Below are 16074 nucleotides of genomic sequence, written 5' to 3' on the forward strand. Positions count from 1 at the left end.
CGGACCCATTCATACAATTTAATTTGAGGCCACCGGACCTGCAATATAAATTATATATCATAAACTAAAAGAGTATAAAATATAATATGCTACATATGAGCACCAAATCGACTTACTCTCACCTAATTTTTATAAATAGATGAGAAATGAAAGGGAAACAATATTGCTTTATAAGATAGATGAACCTACCCGTGAGCTACCATGTTCTTATAAGAAGTCCCCAACCTTATAATTTAGTCAACTAAATGGCCAAAATTAAGTAGTTTCTCTCTTCATTGTATAAACGTAAAAATTTAATTCTTGGATGATTTTTCGCCTCTTGCAGAGAAATTTTTGTTGAGCTATCAAATTCCTTTAATTTAATAAATTGAAGGACAAGATTCAATAAAAATCAACTTAATAAATAAATTTGCTAAATTTAGTGGCTTCTCTCCCTCTTTGCCATAAGATGTGACAAATTTAGTTTAAAAAATAACAAAATTAGTAATTATATTTTGTGGATAACTTTTGAATAATGATTTTCTGATGCCCCCTTTACATACACCGCCATCACAGAATCATAGATTATTTTCCTCGGGATATGTAAAATCTTTAATATTTTCTTATGTATTTCGAAAAAAATGACCTAGAACGTATGTCAGAGGGGGGTGTTAGTTATACCGACGGAAAAGATGCATGTACAGTCGGGCATCAAATTAACTGAGTACAGAGAGAACAGTAAGACATGTCTGACGATTTTTAATGCAATCTCAACTTCTACCACTGTTGCAGTGGGCAATACAGAGGGGTTTAAAACAGCTTTGTCAAATCAGGTGGCTGCACATGTGTGAGACAAGTAAACGGAACTTTTTCTTCTGATTTTTGTGCTTGTCATGATAGAGATCGTAGGGGGTGGTGGGGTTAAAACCAGACATGGAGCAACAGTTGGGCCTAGTCCGTTGGCCTGCTATACGAGAAATAACCAAACCTTGTGCGAGACGGATCGGCAAACTGGACCTAGCGGTCCATTGAACCATGAGTTTAATGGTCGGGCTGAGCGTTGAGATGGAGCAGATTTCTGGGCCAGGCAGCCCATACCACTACCGGTTATCTCCTTTAGTTTATACCCTGAACAGGGTTTCCTGAAAGTTCCATAAAAATGGTTTCAGCAGTCCTTTAAAAAAATGCTAGATAAGCAAGTAGAACTATCAGATTTTTTAGACAAGAGAAAGGCCCAAAAATGGCTCTTTTAACTGAAAATAAACCTGTACTATGCCAATCAATTCAACTGTGTTATCTCTAAATTAAATCCTTCTAACCTCATTACTAAGTAAGGTGAACCTTACAACAATTTTGTTTATTAGCAGATTGGAAAACAGACACATAGGAGAAATTTCAATTTTGGGTTGAAGCAAAGATGGGATTTGTTCCATTATAAGGAAAGAAATTATATAAGGGAAGTAAGACTCGATCTAGGCAGGTTGGCTTGAATACCAACTTAGCTAATCTGGCACTTCAAAGTGTACTACCACCTTTTAAAGATGCCATCATCATCATCATCTACACCTTATCCCAATTACTTGGTTTGGCAACATGAATCTTATTCCAACATTTAAATATCTAACGAACCATATTTCAGTCAAGGCAGTTCCTTCATATATTTTCTTACTAGAAACATCTCATTTTCAGCCTCCCTCTCACCCTTTTTTAGGAGGTGCTAAGCAGTTCATTGAATCTAAACTATCCAAAAATTAGAATGGTAACCACCACAAAAGTTTCAGTGTCAAAATTATAGATGTTTCGCATATTTGAAGTACATCTATGAGACCTATTACTTAGCCGTTTCGAAAGTTCACTACCCATCTTCATGGTTTGCAGACACAAGGGAATTATTTCTGTTTTGAGCAGGAAGTTGATAACTTCTGCATCATCAACCTGAAAAAAAAATATTAATTTATTTTCATGAACTTCAGAACAATTAGAGAGCAAAAAAAATCTTTTATCAATAACAAAGAAATTCTTTCTAACTGAAAAAAATGCATCCGTACTTTAGCGTCTTCATTCTACTAATTTCTACAAATCAGTTTCTGTTTGTTGCGCAAGATGGAAAATTAAAATCACTTGGCACTTGTTCATTTACCACCCAACCCCAACATGATCCCTGAAGTATAGGATCTGGATTCATCACGGTATTATAAGAATTGGGGTCATAAACTTTACACTTTTCCACTACGTTGGGGTTGGGCTTGGGTGGTAAATGAACGAGTGCCAAGTCATTTTGATATTCCTAATGGTAAACCATTTATCCTTAAAGTGACTATTATCTGAAAAAACTTTTATCAAAGCAATTATTATGTAATTTACAATCCCTTCAACAAGAATTTTCTAAGAAATATATCTTCATAAAAAATTTCAACAGAGACTATTTTGGCAAGGTTCACTGTTGATGGAAAAATTTCAATTGGAGTATCGCATTTTTCTACTTAAACTTCAATTATTTTAGTAAAAATCCAGTATTCAGCAAAATATTTATTGAAATGAATAGTAATTTCCCCCAAATTATATATAAAAAGAAATTATTAATTAAATTTTGTGTCGGACATTTTGGGAATGAAAATATTTCAGATACAGTGAACTTAGCATATTATTATAATATAAGTTCTATTCAACCTACAATTTTTTTAAAATAAAAATAAGAAAATAGATATATCAAATAAAATAGGGCCTTTGTAGAACCACATAATGTAATATAAAAGTAGATTGCTAATTTCAAACCATGGCTGTGTTTAAAATTTTAATAAATTACTATAAGGACAGATTTCATCGTCCATTTTCTGAATGTAAACAAACTTATAGAGAAACAGTAAGTAAAAGGTGACACTGTCTAGCATGTTAAGTTGTGTCAAGGTCTGATGGAATGTTTGTGTCAATAAATGCCTGATATGGCAGAAATCCTAAAAGTGATGTGCCCATCTTAAATAGAGAATCCTAAGAAGCCATAAATGTAATCATAAAAATCTAAGAAAAGAATCCAAACTGAAATGAGATAAGAAAAAGGGTAGAATAGAAAGCCATCAGAAAGTAGCAACCCACCATCTCTAGATTAAACAAAAAATACTCACCATTGAATGCTTAGAGTAAGAAATAGATTAAATCTAGGTGGAATCGAATCTGAAACCAATTTGGACCCAGAATCTAGGTTTATATCCAACCCACCCACACAAAAATCCTACATATGAAGAATAACATTGGTATTTACAAACTTCCGATATCCAACAAGATCAAGTCATCCAAATTGTGGTTTAAGGTCTGAATATCAGTCTCAAAAACTTTAGACGACAAGAACGAGATGTCTTAGACGTGATGAGACAAGCATGAGACAGTGGGAGATGAATTAGGGAGGAAAAAAATGAAAACTACCAAAAGAAATCTAAAACAAGGGGAGGGAAAAAAAAAAGGAAAATATTGAAAACATAAAATAAAAATAAAAATAATAATAATAATAATAATAATAATAAAAATCTCCAGTATAAATATGTACAAAATTTTGAGAAAAAAGAAGATGAAATTATCACCTACTAAACTTTGTAATAGTCTCAATTTAATTATCAAGGGAAATAAATTTTGGATGATTTGAAGACAACTACCATCTATTGGCATAGTTATGCAACATGAAGCATCCACAAGGGTCAGGATCCCTGGCTCAACATCCCAAATAAGGCCTCCTAGCTGAAATATTAAGTTGTGTTCAAGATAATATGAAGTTCCTCACTGGACTAATACGGACTAATAATAATAATGAAAATGCGTAGATGGCTGAGATCCTTTGTTCTGGGTGAATGAGGATCCAATTCAGTGGCCCATTAAGTGACCTATAATGTGGGAAATATTGTTAATTAGCAGTCAATGAATGGAAGACCACCCTCACTCACACAAGGGGCAAATTTCCCAAAAATGTGTAAGACGGTTGGTTGTGCCCCTTCACTTCCCCAAACATACACACAAAACCTACATGTTTTGGAAGTAGAAAACTGAGACTCAATGAAAAAATAAGTTCAATTTGTGTTTGAGAGGAGTCTTATGCTTTTCTTGATGTAATGGATAAGTCGTATAACCCAAGACATGCGATAACACTGGGATGGGAAATAAATGCATACCAATTTCCAGTGAAACATTAGTTACAAGGGGATTTTGTCCCGGTCTTTACCAGGACCAAGATTTGAAACCACAATCCACATTCATTATTATAACACCAAAACAATGACAATTACGAGAGCTTCATGTGTGAGCCTACCAAACAAGCCAAGTAACCACATGTGTTTAAGTACACAAAGAATTTGATCTCCTTGAAAGCTATGACATAAACCCAACATTTATGAAAGCAACAAGCAAAAACTTCTAAGCAAGGATCTTCTACAATAATAAGTTCAACAAGAAACAAAATATTCAATTATAGTTGACCTGGCGATCATCACGACAAAAACAATTCTTCAAAAGAAAGAAGGAAAACAAAAAATAAAAATAAATGACCTGAAGTAGAGCAAGTGCATTGCAAACGTGGTTCCATGCTCCTAGAGTGAGGGTTGGAGGTGATAAAAGAGGGTATATTGAAATTATCTCCTGTAAATGATAAATTCTGGCCTTTGTCACTAATCAGGCAAAAAACAAATAAAAAAGGTAGTGTCATGCTCTCAATAAATGTAGTTTTGGGACAAGTATTATCTATTTGGCGAAAATACAAGTACAACAATATAAATTTTCAGCTGCAGGCCAAGTGCTTTGTATCATTCCAACTCCAAGAACCACAACACATTGATTATGCTAAAAGACTAGGTGAAGTGAATATATTTGTTATTGGAAAGGAGAGATGAAGGGATGTGGGAAAATGTTTTGTCTCATTAAGATACTACATATCAAACCGAAATAAAGTTTACAATTAAATAAGACAAGTACCATTACCTCACCAATATTGTCTTATACCACACACCATCATAAAATCAAATAAATATCAAGGGGAGTGTAATCACCCCTTTCTTTTTCACCAACACTGCCGCTTTTTATTCTTCAAATTCATATCTAGAAAGAGAAAACAAGAAAATTTCAAAGAGAAGATGGGCTAGTTTTAAAGAAATGACTGGGTTTAAGAGCTCAGCCTCGGGGTAATATTCACTCTTGCCTTCCACTAAAGTCCTTGGTGCCTACTTTGTCGTAGCTTTCGCTCTAGTTCTCTTATTTAATTTTTGGGCTTTACTGGTGACTTTTTCCCTAAGTGCAACTCTTAAGGTTTGAACCCGACATAGTGCTAGCTCTAAATACTAAAAATTATGAATCCAACTAATACACCAAAAAACTAGGTGTTAATAATACAGAAAGTTAAGTCCATATTTCTTTAGGGTCGTAAAAGTAAGGAAAACTTAGAAGAGATATATATATATAAAACATTTAAGAGGACATCAAGGGGTATTAATGGAAAGGAATACTAGAAAGGACTAATTTGGGACCCTAAAAGAGTAGTAGGGTGAAACATGCCCTAAAAGGTAAACTTTGAAAGACAAAATATCCTCTAAAGTTAGGTCCTATTTTATTTCTAATTTTACATAAAGTGGTTGAAATTTAACCTAGCACCCCAAAAGACCCATATGCCTATAAAACTTTGATTTTAAAGACTCCTGTGGCATACTAATTAAATGGGGCCACATACTACACATGTGATGTTCAAATACTAGAGTTGTTAAAATTACATTTCACCTTTTCTTGTAAGTCAATATAAATCAAGTTGCACCAAAGATTATAAGGATTTTATATATAAATTTTTATAATTAGAGCTTGAAGCCAATAGATTGATTAAGATGAGGTTGAACTGATTAAAGAGCTTGAAAATAATGCATTTTTTGGAGAAAACACAAGGATTTATGAAATTTGAGTTTTTATGTTAACTAAATACAATTTCAGATTGTCTTGGTGTTAAAAAATTGAAAAAGCAACTCGCACAAAACACAAAGATTTACATGGTTCGGTAGTGTCCCTACGTCCACGTCCATGGACTACAAAACAAGAACAATCACTGTTTTTTCATAAGTTTTGCAGCCCTACGGATCTCTATTCATATAATCTAGAGTTACCAAAACATGTAGAACTCCCCAAAATAGAAATCCCTGCAGCTTTGCGTTGCGCAATAGAATACAAAACATTTACACAACAATTGGCCAAGTATCAATTCGACATGTATGAGTTTTCAAGTTGACTTGATGAGTTTGTTCCTTGAGTTTTGTGGTCTAGTCACCTAGGACGTTGGACCAAGTTTCTAGTTGGCTGGTTGAGTTTTAAATGAAGGATAGGATCACATCTCATTGTTAATTTAGAAAAGAAAAACAAATTTATATATAAATCCTTAAAAATAAAATAGTTCTGAAAAAATTGGTAAATAAAAAAATGCATGTCCTTGGATAGGCAGCTAAATTAATTTTAAATAATGTGACTTACTTTTTGGTCCCCATTGATCCATGAAGGTTTGGCACAAATATTATGGAAAGATCTTCAAACCACAAATCATCCCAAAATCAAAAATAACTACACCCATCATAGTAAACTTTTGTCACTCTAACGTGAAAATGATTTTAAAAAAGGAACTTCAACAATTATATGGTCAAACTAAGGAATTAATTGAGCCCATGTTTTATCGTTTTTGAGAAAAATGTAACAATAACCCTTATTTCAAAAAAATGAACTTCAACTATTAGACTACGCCCATCACAATAAACTTTTGTCACTCTAGCGTGAAAATGATTTTAAAAAGGCAACTTCAACAATTATATAGTCCAACTAAGGAATTAATTGAACCCATGTTTTATCGTTTTTTAGAAAAAACTAACAATAACCCTTATTTCGAAAAAATGAACTTCAACAATTAGTAAGGATAGGCTCAACAACCATGGAAAGTGTTAGAAAATACAAGCATGTAGTATATATGAACACCTCATTTTAGAATTAAAAAACTAATATAACACTGCGGAAACTAGAGCTATTTGATATGGGTTGGCTTCCATTTAAAGTGGTATGGCAATTACAGAGTATGTTTAACAGTAGTTACAAATGACAAATATTTATATAAGAAATTTTAAGTTTTAATCAAATCTCGTAGGTTTTAACTATTAAAACTCTTTTTTCGGGAAAAAAAAAAACTTGCATCAAAGTTGCAAAACCAAAAATATGTTTCTCTAAAACGAGAAACTTAATATCGAAAAAATACATCTGACATGAAAAAGATTTTTAACGTAAAAACGTAAAAGAGAGACGATAAAAAAAATAAAAACCTAATTCTGCAGCTTATCTTACCTACGAGACTTGTTAAAACTTGCATCAAAGTAGCAAAATAAAAATTTTGATTCTCTATTTTTTTTTTTTTTAAGTCTCTTTCTCATCTGACATGAAGGAGACTTTTTAACGAAAATAGGAAAAATATATAGGTACGAAAAATTGTGTTGCACCTCTTTTGATGGGCAGTTTTGTTTTGTAGCTCATGTACCCCACCCCAGGTTTCATTTGCAAACCATGTGACATACTGTCATAAATGTTTAGGCCAAATCATTGTGAACCTAAACAATTAGACTCGTTTAAGTATATATCTGCATCATTGCCTTAGAACCCCAAATTTTAAAGATCCAATGAATGTAAATTACAATTAGGCTTTTTTCAGTGCCAGAGTACCTTCTCTCCTTCTCACCTCCTAAATATCACCTCCTAAATATTACAACAAAACAAAAAAACCGTTAGGACTTCATTCTTATACAGATCACTGGACTACTAGATACCAAAACAAATCATGTAATTTCATTCCAAAGATTTAGGGAAAGAAGTTGTCGGGCCTCCATCTCTTTACGTGCTAATGAAAATATTAATAATAATTAGTCTCATTATAATAAAAATTAAATAAATAATAAGGAAATTACCTTACAAACAAAAGCAAAAAGTAAAACGAAAAATACAGCTTCTAATGTTTACAAATAATGTAAGGTAAATTTCCTTATTATTTATTTAATTTTTATATAATGAGACTAATTATTATTATTAATATTTTCATTAGCACGTAAAGAAATGGAGGCCCGACAACTTCTTTCCCTAAATCTTTGGAATGAAATTACATGATTTGTTTTGGTATCTAGTGGTCCAGTGATCTGTATAAGAATGAAGTCCTAACGGTTTTTTGTTTGTTTGGTAATATTTAGGAGGTGAAATTAAGGAGAGAAAGGTACTCTGGCACTGAAAAAAGCCTAATTGTAATTTACATTCATTGGATCTTTAAAATTTGGGGTTTTAAGGCAAGGATCCAGATATATACTTAAACGAGTCTAATTGTTTAGGTTCACAATGATTTGGCCTAAACATTTATGACAGTATGTCACATGGTTTGCAAATGAAACCTGGGGTGGGGTACATGGGCTACAAAACAAAACTGCCCATCAAAAGAGGTGCAACACAATTTTTCGTACGTATATATTTTTCCTTTTCGTTAAAAAGTCTCCTTCATGTCAGATGAGAAAGAGACTTAAAAAAAAAAAATAGAGAATCAAATTTTTTATTTTGCTACTTTGATGCAAGTTTTAAACAAGTCTCGTAGGTAAGATAAGCTGCAGAATTAGGTTTTTTATTTTTTATCGTCTCTTTTACGTTTTTACGTTAAAAATCTTTTTCATGTCAGATGTATTTTTCGATATTAAGTTCTCTCGTTTTAGAGACATATTTTTGGTTTTGCAACTTTGATGCAAGTTTTTTTTTCCCGAAAAAAGAGTTTTAATAGTTAAAACCTACGAGATTTGTTTAAAACTTAAAATTTCTTATATAAATATCTGACATTGGTAACTACTGTCAAACATACTCTGAAATTGCCAAACCACTTTAAATGGAAGCCAACCCATATCAAATAGCTCTAGTTTCCGTAGTGTTATATTAGTTTTTTAATTCTAAAATGAGGTGTTCATATATACTACATGCTTGTATTTTCTAACACTTTCCATGGTTTTTGAGCCTATCCTTACTAATTGTTGAAGTTCATTTTTTCGAAATAAGAGTTATTGTTTGTTCATTAATGTTTTAATAAGAAGTTAATTATGTATGATTCTCCCACTAACAAGAAGAGAAAAAAATTACTTACTCGAAGTCAGTATAAACATTGGAAGATACATTTACGTTCTACTTTTTGCTTTCGTTTGTAAGGTAAATTTCTTTATTTTTCAATTTAATTTTTATTATAATAGGACTAATTATTTTTTTTTATTAGCACATAAAGAGCTTGGAGGCACGACAACTTCATATATACTACAGGCTCAGGGACCGTACATCGTCACTCCTCAGGATACAGATCTGCACCTTTTATGGGGAAGCATGATTCTGCATCCATTGTGTGTATGAGTGAGAGAAAGAGAATAGATTGAAAAGGGTGTTAATGGTAAGAAAGTTTATGGATGAAGGAGAATGCAGGATGGTGGGGTTTATATAGAAGTAGGGGTGTGAGTTTGATAAATGGGAACCAAAAAGGGTTGGGTTACACGTGGTTTTAGTTAGTGGGATGGTCTAAATCAACGGCAAGAAATGATTCAAGTAAACGAAAATTAGGCTTACCAACAAGTTCGGAAAAATAACGACTTGCTATTAACCACTAAACTACTTGTCTTTTTTTTTTTTCTTTTTTTTTTCTTTTTTAAACTATCGTGGGTATCTCCACCCTTTGAGTAAGCTGTTTGCTTATAATTACAAAAAGAGTCGTGACAATCTAACTCGAAAAATCATACTTGGTCTGCACTTGGTTGATGTAGCTAGTGCACAGAACTGTAGATTTTTTTCTTTGGGATACACAAGGAAAAGTTTATGGTTCTGTGCACTTGCCACATCAATCGAGTATAGATTGAGTTTTTTTTTTTTTTTTTTTATAGTGATTTTATCATTAGTTTTACAAAAAGAATCCTACAACAGTAACTCGAGCAGAAAAAGCATCTATTATTTAACACACACCACCACGTCAGCACAGTGTTGTAAGAAGTCAATTTAGTATTTTTCTTAAAACAATACCGAAGCATATCGGAAATTTGTTGTGTTTACTCGAAAACTTCCTGAATCATAACTCAACCAAATTAAGTAGAACCAATATAACTTTTAACAAAATAGAAAATAAATATGTTTTGAATTTTAGAACACTAAAAATAATTTATTTCATATATTACTAATTGTAAAAATGTAAATAAACATGTTTTGCATTTTAGAATACTAGAAATAATTAGTTTCAGATAATTGTAACATACATTTGTTTGATTTGCTAGTATAAACACAGATTATCAAGTTGATTCTCGAATCTAATATCTGGATTCTAAAAATTTGGTTGCAATGTTCAATGATTAATAAAAGAATCGTTGATTAATTTGTCAATTCATCAAATCTTTAGCACACATGCCTCTAAATCAAGTACTAATAAAATAAATTTTCATTTCTTAATCTAAAACAAGTACTTGAAAAAGAAATTTTCATTTCTTAATGAAAAAAAATAATATCAGAAACCTCTTACCTTTGAGCTCCAATGAGTATTGGATTCATATCTGCAGTTTGCAACTTGGATAGTTGCCTTAAGAGAGCTTGAAAGATCACTGGGACAAATTATATTTTCATCATTTGCTCCTGAAAATAATTGTGCTACTGATTCTGTAAATTTCGTGGAATGTCCGAATCTTGTTTCCAGTGCCCAAGTGATTTTCCGAAAAAATTTATTGTACTAAAAATATTTTAAATTGAATATAATTGAATAATGACCTGAGAAAACTAAGGTTGATTAATTTACCATTAATCAGACTTAGTTCTTTCCTTTAATTCTTGCTTCCTCTGGTGATAGCCTGTAAATAAACCTTTCTTCGATGTAAGCACCCGTCCCTGCATAGAGGGGTCTTGAATTCATCAAATCCACTTCCTAAATACAAAGAAAATAAAAATGAGGAAAAAAAAAAGGTATTTTAGTATATCGACATAGACAAAAGATAAAGGAAAATGTTGAACTGACTCGAAAAGTCATTCACCCACGTGGCAATGTGCACAAAACTGATTTTTTTCCCTTATATCCTAGGAAAAAAATCTATGGTTCTATGCACTACCACGTCAATAAATATCTTTTTTGAGCCAGTTAATTTAGAATCACTCAATGATAAGCTATGTAATAAAAAAAGAGTCGTGATGAATGCATGAGGCTGACGTAGTAAGTACAAAGAATCATAGATCTTTTTCATCCGGATACACAAGAAAATGATGTGCAGCTCTGTGCTCTTGCCACTTCAGCTGTGTACACAACCTTATACCAAAACCGCCTGCATTCATCATTATTCATAATAATAATAATAAAAAAAAATGAAATGAAATGAAGAGTGTGGATTGTAATGCACCCAGGGTGGAGGCTATAAGCCTCCATACATCTCAAACATTGCCACATTAGCCATAATCCGAGGATTAATGCCCAAAATCACTCTTTTAAAATTTCCTTGAATTGTGGTTTAAGCAGCAAGGTTGAGGTGTGGGAGGAGGATTTCAATCCTCCCACCTTGGGTGCATTAATTCGGTCTCTTTGAAAAAAAGGAAAAAAATGTTGAAGTGATTCCGCAAGACATTGTGTTAGACACTTCGCGGACATGGAGGTTGTGTACCGAATCTAGATGTATTTCCTCAAGACATGAGTGAAAAGTATCCATGGTTTGTGCACAATTCCACATCAGCATATTGACATGTGCAGTCAAAATGGTTGAAGGATGGGACTGATGCCACAGCTTTGCAGCTAAGCTCTCTGACAGACCTTGCTTAGGTTGCGGGAAGAAAGTTTATGATACAAAAGATATGCAATATTGAAATAATGTCATTTGTATGTTTAAAAGAGTAAAAAGTGCAGATAATTCACTTCCTTAGTATGTATATGTATACTTAATTATTATAATTCTCTATAAATGAGAGTTGAATCTCTTACAGGAAATTGTAAGAACGGGATTGGACGTTTTATTATATAATTTGTTTAAGAGTCGTGATAATAAATCGCCCCCTTCTGACAAACACCCCATCACAAAATCATAGATAATTTGCATCGGGATACGTAAAATCATAAATCTTTTTCTTATGTATCCCAAGGCATTTGATCTATTGTTCTGTGACGGGGCTGCAGGCAGTGTTTGTTAAGGGGAGCGTCATGTTATCACAGTTCTTTGTTTAAGCATATGAAATTTATTTATATATTATATTTATTAAATAAAATTTATAAGCTCCTCCGCAAAGAGTAGGTCAAGCATTCGAAACCCCACGAAGATATGAATTTCTTAGGGCCAACCTTTAGGGTTCTATTAAACCTTGACTCAACTTATTGCATGTAGGACTTTCCAAGGTGTGGTGTGGTGTGGTGTGTGTGACCGCGGGATTAGTCCCACCCAAAGAGTAGGGTACCAAATTTGATAGTAATTGAATCCAATTTGGATCCAAATACTGAGATCTTATAAAGCCCGATCAGACATGCAAAAGTCCAATCCAACTCTAGTCCAATCTGATCCTTATTGTATCGGTCCCAAATGGACACTAATTAACCTGCCTCGATCTGGACTCAATCAATTCCTATGGATTTCCATGAAATGATGAAGAATGTTTACTTACTTTCTGCAAAACTACGATCAATTCATTTCCATATGGGTCATCCTTGAGACCTCCATAGAAAATTTGTGGGCTTTGAACAAATCCACTTTCTTTTTCTGTCTTCATACCCAACAGCAAACACATTGCATGAAGAACAATTTTGGGATTGTTGGCGAACATGTCGCAATCGACGTTGAGCATGAATGGGGAATTCGTCATTACTCCTGAAACTCTGGTCTGTGCATCACAGTATAATTGGTAACATAAGTAATAATTTTTCCATAGAAGAATTTCTAGAAATTTGTCATGGTAAATGCCACCTAAATGGAGAAGATTTTATAATTTATTTTCCAAGGCAAAATTTTATAATAAAGGATTTTATCATGAAAAGGAAATTTAGACATACAAATATATCCCCCCTAAAATTCAAGGGTTTTTCATAAGAGGATTAAGACATAGGCATTTCAGTCATTTCAAATATTCACCAAAACCCTGATGTAGTGCTTAAAATGGGCCAGGTTCAAGCCGGATATGCGTATATCCATATCCAAATTTTTTATCTGAGTCTAGATTTCAATCCGACTCGGATCCTATTAGCTTTGACCATATCCGAATCATTTTACTTTCACCAAATCCGTATCTAATGGATATAGGGATGGATATGTATCCGACTTGGTTAAAGGACATCAACCAATCAACCCATTTTTAAATTCGGACATATATATATATATATGTCATTTTCAAGGGCCAACTTTTTAGTCAATGTGTTTTGTCCTACATTAGTGAGAAGTTTCGTAATGGATTGAATTTTTATGAGGACAATCTTTATGGTGATGAGATCATCCTCACCAAAAGCAATTCAATCCAAAACTTCTAACCCCAACAAAAGTGACTTACAAAAATGGAGGGGTTAGAAGTTTCAGAATTTGCTGATATTTGTTGGGTTAGAACACAATGAAATCATGTTAAAAAAATCAACTCCTTCCAAAAGTTCTAAGACAAAACTCGGTGGCCCTTGAACATAATCCTATATCTATATACAAGGGAGCTCTGTTTTTTTTTTGGCTAAATAGTTGGCTCGTGAACGTGACCCAAATATAGGAAAACAAATGTAGGACTTAAGACATATACCAAAACGTTCATCGCTCCTGCTTTGAAATGATGTTGATGTTTCGGCCGCTTCTCTCTGGACACATAAATTAGATGTGGCAATCCATTTGGAAGGCTTTCCTTGTTTTCCCATATTAAAAAATGGTATTGTAAAAATGAATTTTCTCATAAATTGATTGAACCTAGAAAAATGTCACAAAGAGTGTAGGATATTAGTAATCGATTGAAAGAGAAAGAGAGAGAGAGAGATTAATAATATTATGATTTCTGAACCAAGTGAGAAAATCATTTTCTTTGGGTGATATCAAAGAATATTTTATTAGGTGATTGAGGAAATTGTATTTTCTGAAAATTTGTTTTCCTTTGAAAGATCAATTGAATAGCTACATATCACTTTTTTTTTTTTTGATGATTAGCTACAAATCACATTTTCCTGTACAATCATACAGATAATGGGAGATTTAGCTGAACTTTTAATTTTCTTAATCGATCTAAATGTTACCTTAACGATGCTTGGGATGGTTTCTGCGTTCTATTTTTGAGAAATCTGAAAATTGGCTGATTAGATCAAATTGAGTAGAATTTTGGGCAGCATCTTCGATTTTTCGACTAAGTAGTTCGTATTCATTCTGCATTGAGAGAAAACATGTGGGGCTTTGTTAGTGGAAATTAGCATAAATTAATTATGCCCAAAATATATTTATTAAAAAAAAAAACACATTAATTAAAGAGAGATTCCATTAAAACAACAATATCTACTTCTAACACACCAATACATATATAGACAACTTCATAAGGATTGGTGTTCTGGTAACTAAATTTGATGTGTCAATAGAATCTCTCTATAAAAATTATTAAAATCCAAGACACTTAACCACCTAACCTAACCGAAGTTCTCAATTAACAATATAGTTTGATTTTGATTTTGACTTTAAACTAGAGAGATTCTATTGGCCCACTAACTTTTACTTGAAACACACCATGAAGCCATCCGATTTTTTCTAGTCATCTTGTCCAGCGATGAAAAATGGACTGATTTTTTCACTGTTTGAGACAACTTATCAATAAGTCTCGTCGATGGACGATACCTCGATGAATCGAACGAGTCGTCACCTTGGACGTCCGACCAAGTTTCAAGTTGGCTGGTTGAGTTTTAAATGAAGGATAGGATCACCTCTCATTGTTAATTTAGAAAAGAAAAAAAAAATTAAATATAAATCCCTAAAAATAAAATAGTTTTGAAAAAATTGGTAAATTAAAAAATGCATGTCTTAGGATAGGCAGCTAAATTAATTTTAAATAATGCGACCAATTTTTTGATCCCCATTGATCCATGAAGTTGGCACAAATATTATGGAAAGATCTTCAAACCAGAAATCATCCCAAAATCGAAATTAACTACGCCCATCACAGTAAAGTTTTATCATTTTTGAGAAAAAACTAACAATAACCCTTATTTCAGAAAAAAAAGAACTTCAACAATTAGTAAGGATAGGCTCAACAACCATGGAAAGTGTTAGCAAATAAAAGTACGTAGTATCTATGAACACCTCATTTTAGAATTAAAAAACTAATATAACACTAAAGGAAAATAGAGCTATTTGATATGGGTTTGCTTCCATTTCAAGTTGTTTGGCAATTTCAGAGTAGTTACCATGGACGGATATTTACAGTAGTTACCATGGACGGATATTTATATAAGAAATTTTAAGTTTTAAACAAATCTCGTAGGTTTTAACTATTAAATCTCTTTTTTCGGGAAAAAGAAAAAAATAGCATCAAAGTTGCAAAACCAAAAATATGTTTCTCTAAAAAAGTTTTAGAAAAAAAAGGGCAAACTTTATATCGAAAAAATACATTTGACATGAAGAAGACTTTTAACGAAAAAGAGAGACGATAAAAAATAAAAAATAAACCTAATTCTGTAGCTTATCTTACCTACGAGATTTGTTTAAAACTTGCATCCAAGTAGCAAAATAAAAATTTTGATTCTCTAAAAAAAATTTAGTAAAAAAGAGAATTTTTTTAAAAAGTTTCTCTGTCTCATCTGTGACATGAAGGAGACTTTTTAACGAAAATAGGAAAAATATATAATTACGAAAAATTGTGTTGCACCTCTTTCAATGCGCAATTTTGTTTTAAAGCTCATGTACCCCACCCCAGGTTTCATTTGCAAACCATGTGACATACTGTCATGAATGTTTAGGCCAAATCGTTGTGAACCTAAAAAATTAGACTCGTTTAAGTATATTTCTGCATCCTTGCCTTAGAACCCCAAAATTTGAAGATTCAAGCGATGTAAATTACAAATTAGGCTTTTTTCAGTGTCAGAGTAAAAGGAATCTA

The 16074-nt window shown here is 32.6% G+C and overlaps 1 protein-coding gene across 1 annotated transcript; it reads right to left on the reverse strand.

Annotated features, from left to right (window-relative positions):
- Window positions 1-725: 725 nt before the first annotated feature.
- LOC147390182 (cellulose synthase-like protein H1) lies at window positions 726-12837 on the reverse strand. The gene is made up of 5 exons (XM_086457724.1): window positions 12640-12837; window positions 10535-10738; window positions 4510-4599; window positions 1820-1914; window positions 726-1121 (listed from the first exon to the last, which is right to left on the reverse strand). The coding sequence occupies exons 1-5, from the start codon at window positions 12835-12837 to the stop codon at window positions 947-949; spliced, it is 762 nt and encodes a 253-aa protein (XP_086313850.1). The 3' UTR covers window positions 726-946.
- Window positions 12838-16074: the final 3237 nt, after the last annotated feature.

This window comes from Akebia trifoliata, chromosome 11 (assembly GCF_017979445.1).
Source record: "Akebia trifoliata isolate Shusen 1 chromosome 11, ASM1797944v1, whole genome shotgun sequence".
Lineage (NCBI taxonomy): Eukaryota > Viridiplantae > Streptophyta > Magnoliopsida > Ranunculales > Lardizabalaceae > Akebia > Akebia trifoliata.